The following is a 16,276-nucleotide window of genomic DNA, read 5'->3' as shown; positions in this document are numbered from 1 at the left end:
CACCACTTAAAACTTCCCTCTCATGAAACTATTGACTACAGTCCAGGATGACTGCTCAGAAGGACACAGTCTAACTTCTCTGAGAACCTCTCCACATTTTAGAGGACACTGAAATTCCTAGTTCCTCAGACCATCCCTGTGTACTAACATCCAACAGTATACACGATCCAGATGAGGCACGAGCATACAATTACATTTCTGTCAAGTTGACCAGAGCACATGCTGCAGGATGACCACCACCTTTTGCTAGCATTATGCTGGATGAGGAACAACAAACGATACCTGATCCAGCAGAAAGTTTGCCAAGATAAAGCTGCCCCTTTGTTACTGTTTGAGCAAATCCACACCGAACCGTAACCCTTGAACTGGGTTTGTGCTTTGTACAAAGTGGCCACATTTCTGAGCCAGCACCAGGCATCCAGGAACTGGATTTACTGGATACTGGAACTACAGTTCAAGAAAGCCTCCTGACTGTACTGGACAAGGAAACTAGATTAGTAATACACCCAAACATGGTCATTCAGGGTAGCATGAGAAAGCAGCATTTTCAGGGATAACACTCAGACTCTGTAAACTAAGCACAGCTTACAAGTTTATCCTGTAAAAATGTTGCTTTCAATTTCTTACAAAATTAAGAATCCCTGCCAGAATTTCATGTCCTGCCCACTGCTGAACCTTTTAAGCAGGGCAAACACCAACAGTACATAGTGCCAAAGTGCACTTCGGACAGATATGAGCACTTGGCAGTATACGTAAAACTGAATGAGAAAACTGATTTTCATACTTGAGAACATTAAGCACCCTGCTTTTAGCCAGGTGACAGAAGTCTCATTAAAAGAATTTAACCATTTTCAATTTTTAAGCTTCCAAGAAGTTACTTCTCACTAATAGTTGCCATCACCCTCTTACTTTTAGGATTTAGAGTCTGTCATCGGTTAATGCTTTAAGTAGCTTAACACTTCATTTAAATACAGCTTTGTATACCCACAACAATTACAGGAAGTCATTGTGGCTCACTTCCAATTCTGCATGTTGGCTAGATAAAATTCCTCAAAAGGAACATTATTTTAGAAAACAAACACACACAAGACCACCAGATTTGCAGCAATATTATCAAAAGAATGATTTTATTTCAGAAACAGACTAGTCTAATGAACTAATCAAAAAAGTTTTCCAAAGAATTACAGTATATCTCAAGGATCCCAGAGCATTTTATTAACCCCTCTTGCCACTCCAGTCAAACCATGTATAACCCTATATCTTTCAAGAGAAAGAAAGCAGAGATTAACATCCCACAGCCAAAGCCCAAACATAATACAGGGTTTGACTTCCAGTTTGCTACTCTTGCCAGTAGATCATAAACAAACCCTGGTTTACCACATAGAAGCCACAGCCTTTAGAGCACCACAAGTACACAGGAATATCCTTAAAAGGCTAAGAATACAACTTCCCTTAATAGTCAAATAAGAAGGCAATTAAAAATATTATAGTGAAGTTTACTTCAGAGATAAAACTGAACAGCTTTAAAAAAACCCCAAACCACCACAAAACACACCTCTATAACCACTCAAAACAAATCCATGATAGCTAGTACCCTGCCCTGAAGTTTACCAGGGTATTTGGACATAGGGCCACATACTTATTTAAGTGGCTATCACTAGCTAATTAAGTGGGCAGGCTCTTCAACACCAGAGTTAAGGTATAAACCTTTCACGGCTTTGCCACAAACCAGAACAGCAATTAGCATTCAAATAAGTTCTTGAAGATCAGACAAAAGCCAGCCTCCAAATGTAATATGCTCTACAGTGATTTATAAATTATACAAGTACTGCAATGAGTGTCTGAAGAGTAGCATAAAAAAAAATGCCAGCAATAAAAAGACCCTATCTCCAGTTCCTAAGCAGTATTTTACACTGCTGAAGTTGCATTCACCTCTGGGCAGTCTTTAATATTTACTAACCTCTTTATTTAATCTTTGTCTGTCAACATAACTGTAAAACCACACAATCAAGATGTTTAAAATAGGATTTCAAAACTTAACTGAATGCAAGCTGGCCCTGAATGTTGTTACAAGCCCAACAAATGATTTGTGTGCTGCAACTCTGCTCTAGCCACGAGAACAAGTCAAATCTCTGAGCACTGGAAATGCTGCTTCTGAAAAGGGAAAGAATAAAGCCTCTGTCTGACTAAACAGAAGCAAGAAATGCATTATTTCTTTGAAAGGGCGGTACGTCCCACTTCGTTTGCCTATATGCATATTTTTGTGTCTTAAGAGTAGAACTGAGAACTGCAAAATGTTCTTTTGTTAGCACAGTATGATGTCCAATGCAATTATGGAAGGGAAAAATAAATGTCACAGAGTCAGTCAAATCAGACTCAGTTTTTCCTGTGTCCCAAGTTACTTGTGAACTTTTGTACCCAACCATGACCTTTTAAGCCTCACAAACAGACAGAGCTTGCCTTACTGTTGTGCAGAAATTACTCTATGAGGCAGAAGCATGGTTTGCAAGTAAACCCTTTTTCTTTTTTTGGCTAGCAAAATAAATTCAGATGCTTAAAACAATTACTACCCAGCTCCTTAACAAGTTTGTGTCTTTAACAGCTACAAAAAGAAGAGAGGGTAATTGGTTTGAATAATGTACTTGTAAAAGCATCTTCTTGTGACGGTATTAGAAGCACTACGGCAGGCAACATCTAGCACCTATTATCATTCTGGTAATGCTAACGGGGAAAAAAACACCACCTGGTATATAACATTTCCACTTGAGCAGTTACCTGAATTTGACATTCTGCAAGCTACACTACTCTACAACAAGGTATTAGACAATCCAGAATGTTAAATTTGTATTTATGAAGCTTTAAATAAAGTCTAAAAGGAATTAAGTTTGTATCAACATCTATTCAAATCTGAATTAGCTTCAGTGGCCCTTCTCCTTTACCAGAAAATAACATTCAGTGTATAACAAAAAAGTAAAGTTCATTTGACCTACTCCTGTACAGTTTTTTAATTTTGCACTTCTTATGTGTTCTCCCCAATATAAAAAAAAGGAAAGAAAGCTTTCCTTGTCTAAGAAAGGACAATTTTAAACACCTGCAACCAATTTATATTCTAAAAAGTCAGTCTTACATCCCAGTCCCCCATCCAATTAACTCAGAGTTGCCAAAGGGACACAAATAAAGCCAATTTATCAGGCATCTTTGGCATTTTAATGATATCTCTCAGACTGGTTCAGCAGTAAAAATGTTTCCAAGTATAAAAATCTCTTTCAACCTTCTTTTCATTCCCCCCCCGCCCATAACTGCAATAGGTTAAATAACGCCATCATTAAAAGTAAAGGAAGTCCAAAACTACAAACAGAACGCAAGCACAAGTTCTACTCCTAAGGTTCCCACAAACCACACACAGTGCCTAATGGAAGATACAATATATTTGGTTTATGTGTGCTGGCAGCAACAATTACATTTGCAGTAAAATCCTACATTGGCCAGAGAAGATCTTTGAGCTGCTACAAATGCACTCAGTTGACAAAAGCTGCCTCCTCCCCCTCTGTTGGAGTGGTCTGCCTCAGCCTTACTACACATAGGAATATTTAACACCAGTTGCCAGCACCAAAGCAGCAACTTCAGTGATTTTTAAAAATCAAAACAAGTGACCTCCTTCAAAAAGATTACAAGAAGAGGTTAAGTCTAGCAGAGTGACTTCTTTCTTACACATTTTACACTTCATTCGTTGGAGAACACTGTATATTTCTACTGGCTTTATTTCTGAAAATACAGTTTGTAAGCACTGGCAGTCTCCTCTCTCCAGAGAGTTCAGTGACTAACATTACATTACATTAGTGCTGTGAAAACATTACTTCACACCAAAAACAAATACAAGGCCTCTGCTGAATTTAGCATTACCACTTCTAATAAAAGTACACCCAACCTTAGGAAATTAAGACTCCTGGGTTCACATCTCACCCTTCTTAGTCACTAAGGTATTCATTTCATAGATGGAAAAGCTGCCGTTAGGTGACATACAGCATCATGACGTATCTGGGTAATGCTACACAAAAGTAGAACATTTTACATTTTATTCCTACCCATTTCACCTCTGTTTCACTTCTATTTACCTCATGGACAAATATTTTCACATTGGTTTTATTCTTACTGGATAATAAGCAATATTATCTTGAAATCTTTAAAAAGAGGAGTAGGCCGCACATTATGTGTGATAGCTATCCAATAATCATTGGAGATTTGATCAAAGATTGGTTGATCTAAAATACCCATCCAGCAGTCTTCACTTGTGCGATCTCAATGTGAAGTTACTAAGATTCAGTATTCAGTTATAAGCGACTTCATGTCAGCTATTAGTTTTACAGGAGAAGAGCATCATTTAACAAATTCAAGAGAATTTATCAGACCCATTCCTTTTGGTTACAGATACTTATAAATAACCATCAATGAATGCACCATTTACATCAAGGTTGCCTCTTTGTATTTATGAGGACAGATTGTCCTTTTAATTTCAGAAAATAGGCCATGCAAGATTTAGAAGCCCCAGACAAACATTGTTACACCAAGTGTACTGTACTCTTGCTTGTCAGATAAACCATTTCTTACCTCTTCAGGTCAACTGTTGTGACGCTAAACACCACTCCCTTTAGCCAAAGAATCATGAACAGCCTCTGAGAAAAAGGACAGTTTCCTATGCTTTCACCATCACTGCCAGCCTGCAGAAGAGAACAGATCATTAATTAGAAGGTAGGACTGTGCCATCTACACATGCTCACAATTACTGAAAGATCTTTAAATAGACACACTCAGTAACAAATCATGGGATTTACTGCCTATACAGTCTTCGCATCACTAACTCTTCCAAAGACCTAACAAGCTTACAGTCAAACCTAGTATCATCTTGCAGGAACACTCCTTTGCTCTCAGAAGTCCAGCTGATGCACCTGGACCAGATATCCTGAAGGTATCTCCATATAATGCAAAAACATGAGCATCCTCAAAATATTTAAATACACTTCACATACTGGGCAGGTATGCATGGACTTCTGCATCACTGTTTATTTTAAATTTTTTTTAAATACTTGCACCTTCCAATGATTATTTTGCTGCAGACACAACAAGGATTTTATTACAGTGAAATTTGGACATTTATGAAGTCAACTAACCTATTTAGTTGTCATGTCCTCTAACAGCTGCTCACAAAATGTACCAAAACGAGATTTCAAACAAAGTAAGTTATCTTTCATACTGAAGATGATCCAACTGCTTTTAACAGTCAAGAAAAGGCAGCTAGTCATATTCGTCTGAGCAGCCACACCTTTTGATGGCAGTTTTCCAATGTCAATATAGTTCTTTGTTCTATATTATTCTTTTTTTCTTCTTCTACAAGGCACAGATAATTAATTGTAATCATCTTCCAGTTCATTGCTTATACCTCTCACTTTGTAGTGCTACAGAGAGCCAACTGCAACCAGGAACTATGAATCTTTATTGTATTGCAGGTGTTGTAAGGAGACATAACTGTAAGTACATAGAGACTTCACTGACAATAAAGTAATATTCCAAAGCCACTTTTTATAGGCAATTTATCAATAAGTCTTTGTCCTACCACAACAAAGGTCTATTACATAGCAACAGTAAGCCACTCCAGGGCACCCAGTGATGGCATGCATCTCATGATTGCTCTGACAATGAAGTATGCATTGCTGAGTTGGAAAATTTTAGGTTTTAGTGGGCTACAATTAGACACATGAAACCTTGAATCTTGTTATAAAATTCAACCCTCTGAAAACTGGTTTAGTAGTTAAAACAGCCATATATGTCAGCTTATCTTGACACGCACTTTACATTAGACGAGTTTCAAAGGATTTTATCTATTATTATTGTTATTAGAGTACTTCCAAGAATAATTTTAATCAGCACAATTCTCAAAACCTGGCTAATTCTTTCATCATTACTCTTACCTTTCCCTAAGCCATTTTAAAACATGTTGTAGGATATGCTGGCTATACCCCTCAGAGAAATGACAGAAAACAATTACGTTCTGTCATTGTATCATAAGCGCAGGGTATTTAGAAGCTGAGCTACACGAGTGGAAAGGTTGAACACAAGGCCTGAGCATTGACTGGTGGACATCCAGCATTTTAAAAAAGAGGGGGTGAGAGGGGCTGGGAAAGAGGGAAAAGAAGAGAAGCCAACAAAAAGTATCATCACAAGAGAACTAAGCTCTAGGACTAGAACTAACTAGAGAAAAGTTCAGACACTCAGGCAAAGGAACTGGTTTTTCTTCAGTTCTCTACCAGTTCCCAGCCATGCACTGAGTGGGGGAGACAGTGGGGAGAATGAAAAGTCTTTTCAAGTTAAGAAGAGTAACAGTAGGATTTTCTATAACAGCAGGATTTTCAAAGATCAGGAAAATGTAAAGTTTTTCAGTGAAACTGTCTTAAATTCAGAAAGCTATTTTATTTTTTTAAAACTCATGGTACCTTGAAGACAAGGCTGAGACTCCTTTAATAGTTGTCGATAAATGACATGAGCATTCATAAACTGATTTACGTTGCCTCAGGCTTATGGTCTAATTTCTACAAGTACCCCTTCTGTCAGACTATCCTTCTGAATACTTTGTTGTGGAGAATATATAGAGCCATTTTTCTTCAAACCGTTATTAGTGTCATTAATGAAGATATGAAAGACAAAAGTTGTCTTTCTGCCATAAATTACAAATTGCCTCCTTTATCTTTGGAAAGTAAAGTAAAACTTGCAGCAGATTAATGATAGTAGATTATTATCTTAAAAGCTGGCATGTTGACTTCTCAAGTGTTCAGGAGACTAAATTCTAAAAGCATCTACAAAAAGGATAAAACAGAGTCATTTTGGTTACTCTGGGCATTCTGCTTTATACTAGCTCAATCCACGGTTTTCTATAGTGCATGTAACTGCTGTAAGGATTCCACCTACTATATGGATTAATGTGTTCCTACCTCACAAGATGCTTACATGAAGAAAGACTTCACTTTGCAGCCTATTTCCAATAGCTGTATGCTTTTATGGATGTTAGTATTTAAGCACAATGCCATCCCTCCAGATAGCAATGCATTATTTCAGAATTTTCCACTATCGTTACATTACTGTGTTTACACTAGAACAGACGTTTCCTGCAGGTAAATTATACCAATGTAGATTTATACTCATCTACCTTTTTTTTTATTCCACATGCAAGATCTCATCTACTTTTGAAAAACAATACTGAAAAAGACAATACTTCATCGCATCTAAGGAAAATGTGTGTTTTGTACTGCCCAGGCTAATTCACACTTTGAAGCAGAAACAAATCTTTGATTCAGAACTGATCTCAGTCTTTAAGTTTTATGGCAACTTCAACAATGCTACTTAAACCAAAGCACCTGAGTTATGCTGCAGTAACAGCACAGGCGTGCATGCCCCCATCCAATTAAGCTTTACCTCACTTCCTCTGATGGAAAAGCTACCACACATTTACTATAAAGTAAAAGGAGGAATGTGGGCATTTACCAAAGTGCAACACCATAACAGCATAAAGCCATACCTTGAGGCACCTCACAGGAACTGTTTACACTGCTGTTCTCAAGCGATTCTCTGGATCTGCCACTGGCTGCCACATTCAGCAGGTCTTCAGCCTGTTTTGCTCACACACTTAAGGAACCAGTACATGACCTAGTCAGGATTAGCTCTCGCTCTCCTCACTGTTCGTCTTTTATTTAGCACTTCTGACCTCAAAACCAGAGACCAGAGCTGGTGCAATATGACATACATTGCCAGAGATCTCATCTGACATGGACTAAGGAAACCTTTGAATAGAAAAAATAAAGGCATGTAACCAAAGGAAGAATCATTGTTATGCAACTGCCTGCTATCAATGTACAGCTGATCCTCAGCACCAAACGAAGTCCAGAGATTTAGCTTCAGTACCACAACATCAACAAATGTAATTGAGGCATTTGCTGAGGAGAATGTTAAGTTAAATAAGTACTAGTCAGCTCCTCTAATTTCAAACCAGTATTTGAAAATGCAGGAATAGTGTCCTAGTGGACAACAGGCAAGCACTTAGAAGACAACTAGTTTTTACAAGCCACTTTGTTAATTGGTGAGTTGCAAAACATGACTTCAAAAAACTCATTGCAGAGGGCTGATTAAGAGCTTTAGAGATTCATGATCCATCACCAGATGTAGAAAGTAAGAAGTTACTCAGAAGCCAAGTAAGAAGTTACTCGGAAGCCGAAAACTAAAGTGCTTTTGCTGATAGCATCAGATGAAAAAGCAAAATGGTTCCCCTATGCACAAAATAGACTGTTTTTGCAGACAGACCCAAATATGAAGATTTGTTAATTACAAAACTTCAGGACTTTTCCTGAACTCAGGAGTTAGTTACAATATCAACCAAGTCTTTGGCTGACCAGGTTTTGCTACCTGTCATTGTGATAGGGAAAAAGCAGTAACCCTCCATCAGCAAAACAAAGTTCCAAAGGCACAGGTAATGTTAATGACCAAGAGATGCTAAACATTTTTATATCAGACAGACTTTGGAATTTATCAGCTGCAACAACAATACTTTGAAAGAAAGAGTATTGGATTAAACCCCATGCCTTCTTTCATATGATATAATTCCACCATGGAGCTTTATTCCTTCTAGGGGAAGATTTAAAAATTGCAACTGAAATAAACCAAAGTCAGAACGCAGTTTTGTTTACTGTACTACAAAAAAAAAAGTTAGCCCATCTGGAACCAGAAGCAAAGCTACTTTTAAGTCATAGAACTGAACAAAAAATTCTTTAAAATTTAAGGCATAGCACTGAACTGTGGCTTTCATTAAGGTCCATTTTCCTAAGCCAAAACCAATACCAAAACCAAAGCAACCAAAACGGACCAAAAAAGGTCAAATGCATTTACACTGTAATGCCAACTCGTACCAAAACTTTTCTTCCCTTCCAAAACAAGCGTAATATTAAAAATGAACAAATGACTAGCATCTGCTTTTGTTTAAGCAAGACAGGCTTTTTGGATTATTTGAATCGGAAAAAAGGATTATAGCCCACTAACATAGAGTGCTTTTAACAAAACCTAATGCATTTTCAAAGTTGCAGCTGACCAGCTAAACTGAGCAGAGACTTTTATGTCTACATTCAAACATTTGTCCCACTTATGCTCCAAAAAGTCCCAAGTTATTCTGAGCACATACTGGAAAAGGAATGCAGTCAGAATGCCAAGAAACTTCTGGCTTCAGTGCTCTTTAGCCAAGGAATTCTGCTATGTAACTGTTTGCCTGAGAGGTCCGTTTTCTACCTTCTTGTATTTGATGCACTGAGAGCTACAGCACAGTTCTGTTACAACCGGTCATCAAGAGCAATACCATGCTGGCGATGCAACACATTATTCTCCTTCAAGTACATAAGGATTTTTTTCAGAGGGAGACAAGTTTGGTAGATGTTTCTGTGAGAGTCAGTTCTGATTCTGATATTCTCCATTGGAATAGAGTTGTGCTGGCAATAAACTATAACCCTTTAAATATTGCAACAATATGCTGAAATTCTACATGACTAGTCACACAGGGGGTTAATCATATAACAATTGTTGCTTAAGCCCACTATTACAAGCCAGAAACCTGTCATTGCCTTGACTTTGAATTCAGGCCATAACGTTCCAGGACAGCTTCAGTGTCTAATCTTCATCACCATCAGAGTAAAGAAAATACTAAAATATTGACTTCTCTGTACTAACATAAACCTAGACTATTTGTTAATTCAACAAGATTATACTCATTCTATACCAAGAAGCTTTGAGTTTTTATTTCAAATTCTTTCTAAAACCAGTCTAAAAATCTTTATTACTAAATAATGCCAGCCTTCCTACAACTAGGGCTAGTTTTCAGTTATCACTACCAAATCAAGCTACCATTATCCACTGAAGGACACTGTACTCGAGAACATCATCAGACATCTGTGTTTCACTGAATGCCAGGTTTTCACTCATATGGATTAGGACCAGACCAAAAAAAGTGCACCACCACACACAGCAAGGAAACATGGATTTTTCACTTGAGTATTTTGCTTAAGGATTATACTGATTGAGAACTAGCTCTGAAGAGCCTGGCTTTAATTTATCACCAGGGAAAGTACCCTGCCAAACACAGTGTTTAACTTGACCATGACCCATGGCCAGCTCCTGCCATGCTAGAGATGCTAGTCTGCAAAGCTAACAGCTGCCATAGAGGATTTATCACAGTAAGGAAAAACTAAAGATATCCAGTTGTCTTGAACAAAGTCATGTTACCCTCCACAAACTGTAATTAAAACACATCTGAAAAGGTGGCAAAAGAGACCTCATTAATTGTAAGATGTGACATGGAGGAAGAGCTGGGCACACATACACCATAGTGCTCACTCTACAGTATTATATGAAAAACAAACAGAGCTACTTTTTAAAGAAACCTAAATAAGAAAGTAAGTTCAAATAAGAATGAAAGAGTTACAAGGCAGTTAAACAAATCAGTATGCTCACTGAAAAGTCAACCTGGTTTATCACAGCCACAGTAAAACTACTGGCAATCCCAATGCCAAGTAGCTCAGCCCATGCAAGTGTGCCAGCTACTTGGGGGGGGGGGGGGGGGGGAATCTACTTATCCCACTGTCTGGAAGATTGAGCTTAGCTGATCCAGCCAATGCAGAAGCCACCTCCTCCCTTTCTCTTTCCCTGAAGCAGTGATTTCATTCAAATGAGACTGTTTTTCCCAAAAAAACCCCAAAGAGTATAAGTAAACATACAACTCCTTAAGCAGCTAAACAAGCTAAGAAAAAATATCCATTTTAATTGTGAAATGTTTTTCTTTACAGCTGCATAAAAATTAACTTGAATCCTAACACAAGAACCTGCATGTATTTACTTTACCAAGGTAGTGCTGAAGTTTACTGGAAGACTAACAAGAAAAATAAACAAGCAAAGAAACACTTAAAAGGACACAAAGGCCTTATATAGTATAGTTCTGAAAGACTCAAGAGTAAAACAGAATTCTAGAAATCTTTGGTCCTAAAGCGCTGCAAAATTGTTTCAAACAGCAACCAGTTAAAAGGAGCACACTACAAGTTTCCCAAACTGAATCAAATGACTGGAGAAATAACAGTAAAGTCAAAGTGCATCTGATGAGAAATGTAATACAGTTCAGTCTCTGCCTATGTAAATAAAACAAAAGAAAAGGGCAGAACACTAGAAGACCATTTCCTAATTTACCCAAAACTATCAAGGGAATCTCTCCCAGATTTGACATACCAGAAGCAGAAAAAAAAGTTTGTATGAAGAGGGAAAAATGCATTTTAGACATATCTCACAGAATACCCTTTCCCAAAGACAGCTACTGGAGCTATTTGATTATACTACCAAGGAAGTCCTCACTCCCCTGAATCAGAAATCTGCAATCTGCAAAGTCTAGAAGATTAATGTTCCAACAAATAAACATATTGGGGAAAAAAAAAAAAAAAAAAAAACCAGAGGGTATGTTCAAATTTTGAACTCAATCAATCTTGAAACATATCTCAGTTCTAAGAAAAAAAAAATCCACCGGAAAAACTACATGAGAAGAACAGCATGATGCATACTCATTACCTTAAAACAGCAGATAGCAATCACTCTTACATGTTTCATGAACAGTAAGCTCATTCAAAAAAATGAGTAAATTAATAACAACTCTATATGGATTATTGTTTTGAGAGGAAATGGTTTAAGGTAAACTAACAAAGTGATTCAAGTGAAAAACATACAGCAATTCAAAACTCCTGAGATGAAAGAATACAGGAAAGAGTGGTTTAACGTTCCACACATGAATACTGAAAATGGTCTGGTAATATCAGTCTAAATCCTTGCAGCATCTGCTTGGACCTTTATCTTGCCAAGCTGAATAAACAGAATTCCATGCTGTTTATTGAGCAGTGTTTTCAGATAAGATGTAAAGAATTATGTCCATGAAAGGACTACAACAGTATTTGATGTAACACCAATCAAATGCCTCCTCTGTATGGCGCCACTATACCCATTGTTTTGTGTTTCTGTTCAGGCAGTAGATAGATGAGCTTCTGTTATATGTAAGCATTCACTCTGCAAGCCAAAATATATCTTAAAGGGTCCCAATGTCTCAAATATTAATGAAGCATCATTCAAAAGAAGAAAACAGGTGACAAGGTAGCAAGTTGCAGAGATCAGGACTGAAAAAGTGTTGTCTGCAATACACAGTGTTCAATTCATTCTCACCCTTTCAGATTTGTTAGTTTGAGAAGGGAGTTGTTTTGTGGTTTTATGGGAGGAACAGGTCAGAGAGCAAGCTAGAGTCAAGCCCTGAACTCTGATGCTAACTAAATCTGGTTCAACCAGATTTAATCCAAGGGATGACAAGATGAATGGGACGCTTCCGTTTTGTCAGTTCACCTTTTATCTCACCTCTCTAGGACAGTGGATAACTAGTACCCCAAATTACATATCAGAGCTTTTGTTTCTGTGTGGTGTCCTTATGCCACCAGGCAGACCAAAACTTAACAGGACATTTAAACAGGCAAGAGCGGCACATTATAATAAATAAGGCTGATATCGCTGACAGCCTAAAGAAGTTCCCTGCCACAATAAGCAAAAGACAGGGAAGGTCAGAACTAGGAAAAAAACAAACAAAACCCCCAACATCCCACAGCTAGAAGGACAATTGCATCCTGCAAAAGATTCAGAATACTAGAAGGACCTTCATGCCATGTTTCAATACAGATCAAACATTTTATTACTGTTACTGGAAACCTATGGCTAGTCGCAGCAGCAGGCACTGCCTGTCACATTCAAGAATTTAAAACACTCATTTTCATTGTCTTAATAGCGCTGAAAGTGAGAAAGTAAGTCTTAGTCTAACCTTAATATTGAGAGATTGTCTACAGATATTTGACACGCTGCTATGAAATACTTTTCTTTCATATTCAGCTATCCTGGCAAGTATAAAACAAGGAATGCTGAAAAAAAAAGTTAAAATAGAAAATTTAAAGAACACTATTATAAGGATAGGCAAACTAATGGAAGTAAACAAAATCTCAGGCTCTTCATTATTCAAACACATCGACAAAACAGCTATGCCAGCACAAACTCAACGGCAACCTTGGACAACTCCATCCAGCATGTTTGTTCCCTTCTCCCACCAGACTTACCAATGAGAACATTCAAGCAATGAACACTTCATAAACATTGCAAAATCATCTGTTTGCTTTAATAATTAACCAGTGAGAGAGCTGCTATCACCACATCCACGTGAAAGATGAATGAGAAAGGCCTGGAAACCACTTGCTACACACACCTTGCCTAACAGGACATTACTAGCCCACAGCCACACAGGCAGAGGTGTCCAAGAATTGTGATATGGATCCCATCTGAAGAGTCTGGACGACCTCATAAAGGGAAAAAAAATCCACACATGAAGAGGATAGAATAAAGAAGATTTTAAGTATTTCCCCACGCTAGTACTGCTAGGCTCAGAGATTACATTTGTCTTGACCTCATCTTTATGTTAGAATTCACATTTGGCAAAGTTGTTCAATATCTAACATACTGTTTAAGTTCCCTCACTTCAGTTCTGAGTGCTCATTACAGCTGACTTTTGTCATGTTTATGAACCAACTCTCGCTCCTTTAAATGTTTTTCTTAATAGATAAAAAACCTTGCATGTTTAAAGATCCATGTCAACCTCTTAAAAAGAGACAGGAGCAAAGGCAAGTCTCAAGACAGCTTCAGGCTGCTGGTATCCTAAGTGTCAGGGCACAGGTCCTGTGTATTCCAGCTGATACCACAGCACAGCTTTTTAACAAAGCTGTCTAATGTATTTTGAAACCTATCCTACTCATTTACTGCTAACTTAAGTTAATGTAAGTTTAAAAGTCACTAAAGATTCAGTCTAAGAACAAAATAACCTTGTAGTAACCATTAAGAAGATTTATTCACACTATTAAATGTCTCTGACAAGCAAGCTAACTCCTGCAATTCTTTCACAATGTTAAGAAGATTCTAAATAAAACATCCAACATCATTCTCATCACCTCAAAGGTCAGCAGTTTGGCACCTTACGTAGCTATTATTTCAAATTCACCTTTGTTCCTCATGTTGTGTTGTCAGTAGATGAGCCTACAGCATGACAGGCAGTGCAAAAAGGGCACTACCACTGCATCATGCCTTTTCTATGTAATCTTGTTCTCTAATGTCATTATTAACTAACCTCCACCATAAGTTTCCCCAATACCTTTCAAATGCTTCTGAACTCAGAAGGTAACTTTTTTCATGAAGGAAGTGACAAGATAAGCAAATACCTCATTATGTGCCACCTAAAAATAAGAAAATATCTTTCAGGAAAAGAGTGTACATTCATTTCCAAACTGAAGACAGCTGACCTCAGAAAGCTCCAAATTAAGCTCACAGCACCTCTATCACAGTCTTATCTTCATATGAACTACACTGATCAGTGTAACCCCTTTATTTGACCTTTATAAGAAAACTTTAAAAATTTTGTTAACACTTTATCAAATTAAACTCCCAAATCAAAACCACCACGCAGCCCCCAATTTTAGTTCTATAGAACAATTTAGGTAATCACTGCTACCTTAAATAGCTAGTCCGTTAAGAAAATCATAGGAAAAATAGAAAACAAAAAGCCTAAGGCCAGAGCTCATACCTGGAATTCACTGCAAATACAAAGAGCCTAAGATGATTAGTCTATATTTTCTATATGCTGATTGACATCAACTCCATCCAGGGAAAAAGCAACCTTAGCTATCACTGCCTCTTGGCAAGCTATATCACCTTTGCACAATTTGTAATCAATCCAACTTCCACATCAACTGAAATTCCTGTAAACTCAAAAAGCTTAAAAAAAATGAACTGAACTCCCTGCACTGAGATCTGGCTATTAAACCAGGGAAAGGAATGTTTATCAGCCCATTCAAGTAGCCTCTTAAGTCATTACCTTTCTGATAAGCCACCACTGTGTCAGACATTTGACTGTAACAGCAAGTGACCATTTTGGGATGATGCTATTTTTAGCCCTGTGATGCTATTCCTAACAAAATAATTAGCAGACTTGTACACTTCCCTGCAACTCTTGTTCATCACTACCTAATTCTCACTGTAAAGCTTTTGGAAAAAGCTATGGGATCTTCATGATGTATTAAAGTAACTTCACAGTTCAGTAGAAATTAATTACCACTTCTAGTTCTTTGGAGAAAAGAAATTATCCCATGTTCATCCTTTGGGAGAATCAGATGAAGAGTCAGAATCAAAGCCTACATTAAATACTAACCACCATTTTCTTCAGTGAAATTAGCTTAATGATACAAATACAAAAACTTGGGATTATTGTGGACAGCCACACACATGACCACCTCCTAGCGTGACACAGGAAAACTTAATTATTCATTAACAGCAGAAGCCTGGCATCTCTTCTCTTCTGTCCCTCTTACTCCAGTGGCAATACCTTTAACACAGTGATCCAGTTGTAACAAACCTCAATAAGATAAACAGGGCTAAACTGACTAAAATTTGCTGTGTAACAGCTTGACATGTTCTTGCAATATTCTAGTAGGAAACTGTAAGCAGGCAATTAACTCTACAGTACTAAGGTTTCTTTTATAGTGCTTGAAACTTGCCTTTGGGTACCTAGCATGTAAACTTGGAATAGGCATTGCATATGACAATGATTCTCCCCACACACACTTACTAAATTTGTTAACAAAGTACAGTGTGTGCTTTGGCTACAGCCCAAGAGACCTATTTCCAAACCCCCGCCCCCGCAAATAATGAAGCATCTATAAAAATTATAGGAAAGAACTGCAAACCTTGACACTGGGGATCAGAAGACCAACTAAAATTTTTATCTTTGGCATTTAAGAGTTCTTCAAATAAACCTCTGAACATGCATCACTTCTACAGGACAGAAAAACAAAGAACTCTGTTTATGGTATTTTATAACCTAATTCACAGAGCTAAGATGAGCAATGAGTTGGAGAGATCAGCAGAGAGGAATGGTGAAGAGCTGCCCCAGCTTCACCCTGTGCACTGCTCCTTCTCCACCAACAGCCAGGTCATTCAAGTCACCAGGCTGACTTAGACTGAACTCGAGCAGGAGAGCTGATGTCACATGCCCAAATGAGTTTCATGCCAAAATGCTAGCCCAAAAGCAATCATGTAAGAGCTTCAAAATCCTGATAAAATAAGGAATACAGCTAAAACCACCACT

General features: G+C 37.7%; 1 protein-coding gene across 1 annotated transcript in view; it reads right to left on the bottom strand.

Moving 5' to 3' along the window:
• The window catches only part of CLIC4 (chloride intracellular channel 4), a 33,280-nt gene that overhangs the window by 9,178 nt on the left and 7,826 nt on the right, over positions 1 to 16,276 (bottom strand). The window contains exon 2 of the mRNA XM_069803154.1: positions 4,609 to 4,718. Within this exon, the coding sequence (XP_069659255.1) occupies positions 4,609 to 4,718 (110 nt within the window). The remainder of the gene's footprint in view (positions 1 to 4,608; positions 4,719 to 16,276) is intronic.

The sequence above is a fragment of the Haliaeetus albicilla genome, chromosome 16, assembly GCF_947461875.1.
Source record: "Haliaeetus albicilla chromosome 16, bHalAlb1.1, whole genome shotgun sequence".
Classification (NCBI taxonomy): domain Eukaryota; kingdom Metazoa; phylum Chordata; class Aves; order Accipitriformes; family Accipitridae; genus Haliaeetus; species Haliaeetus albicilla.
The sequence above is the reverse complement of the archived record's forward strand: the minus strand, read 5'-3'. Positions and strand labels throughout refer to the sequence as shown.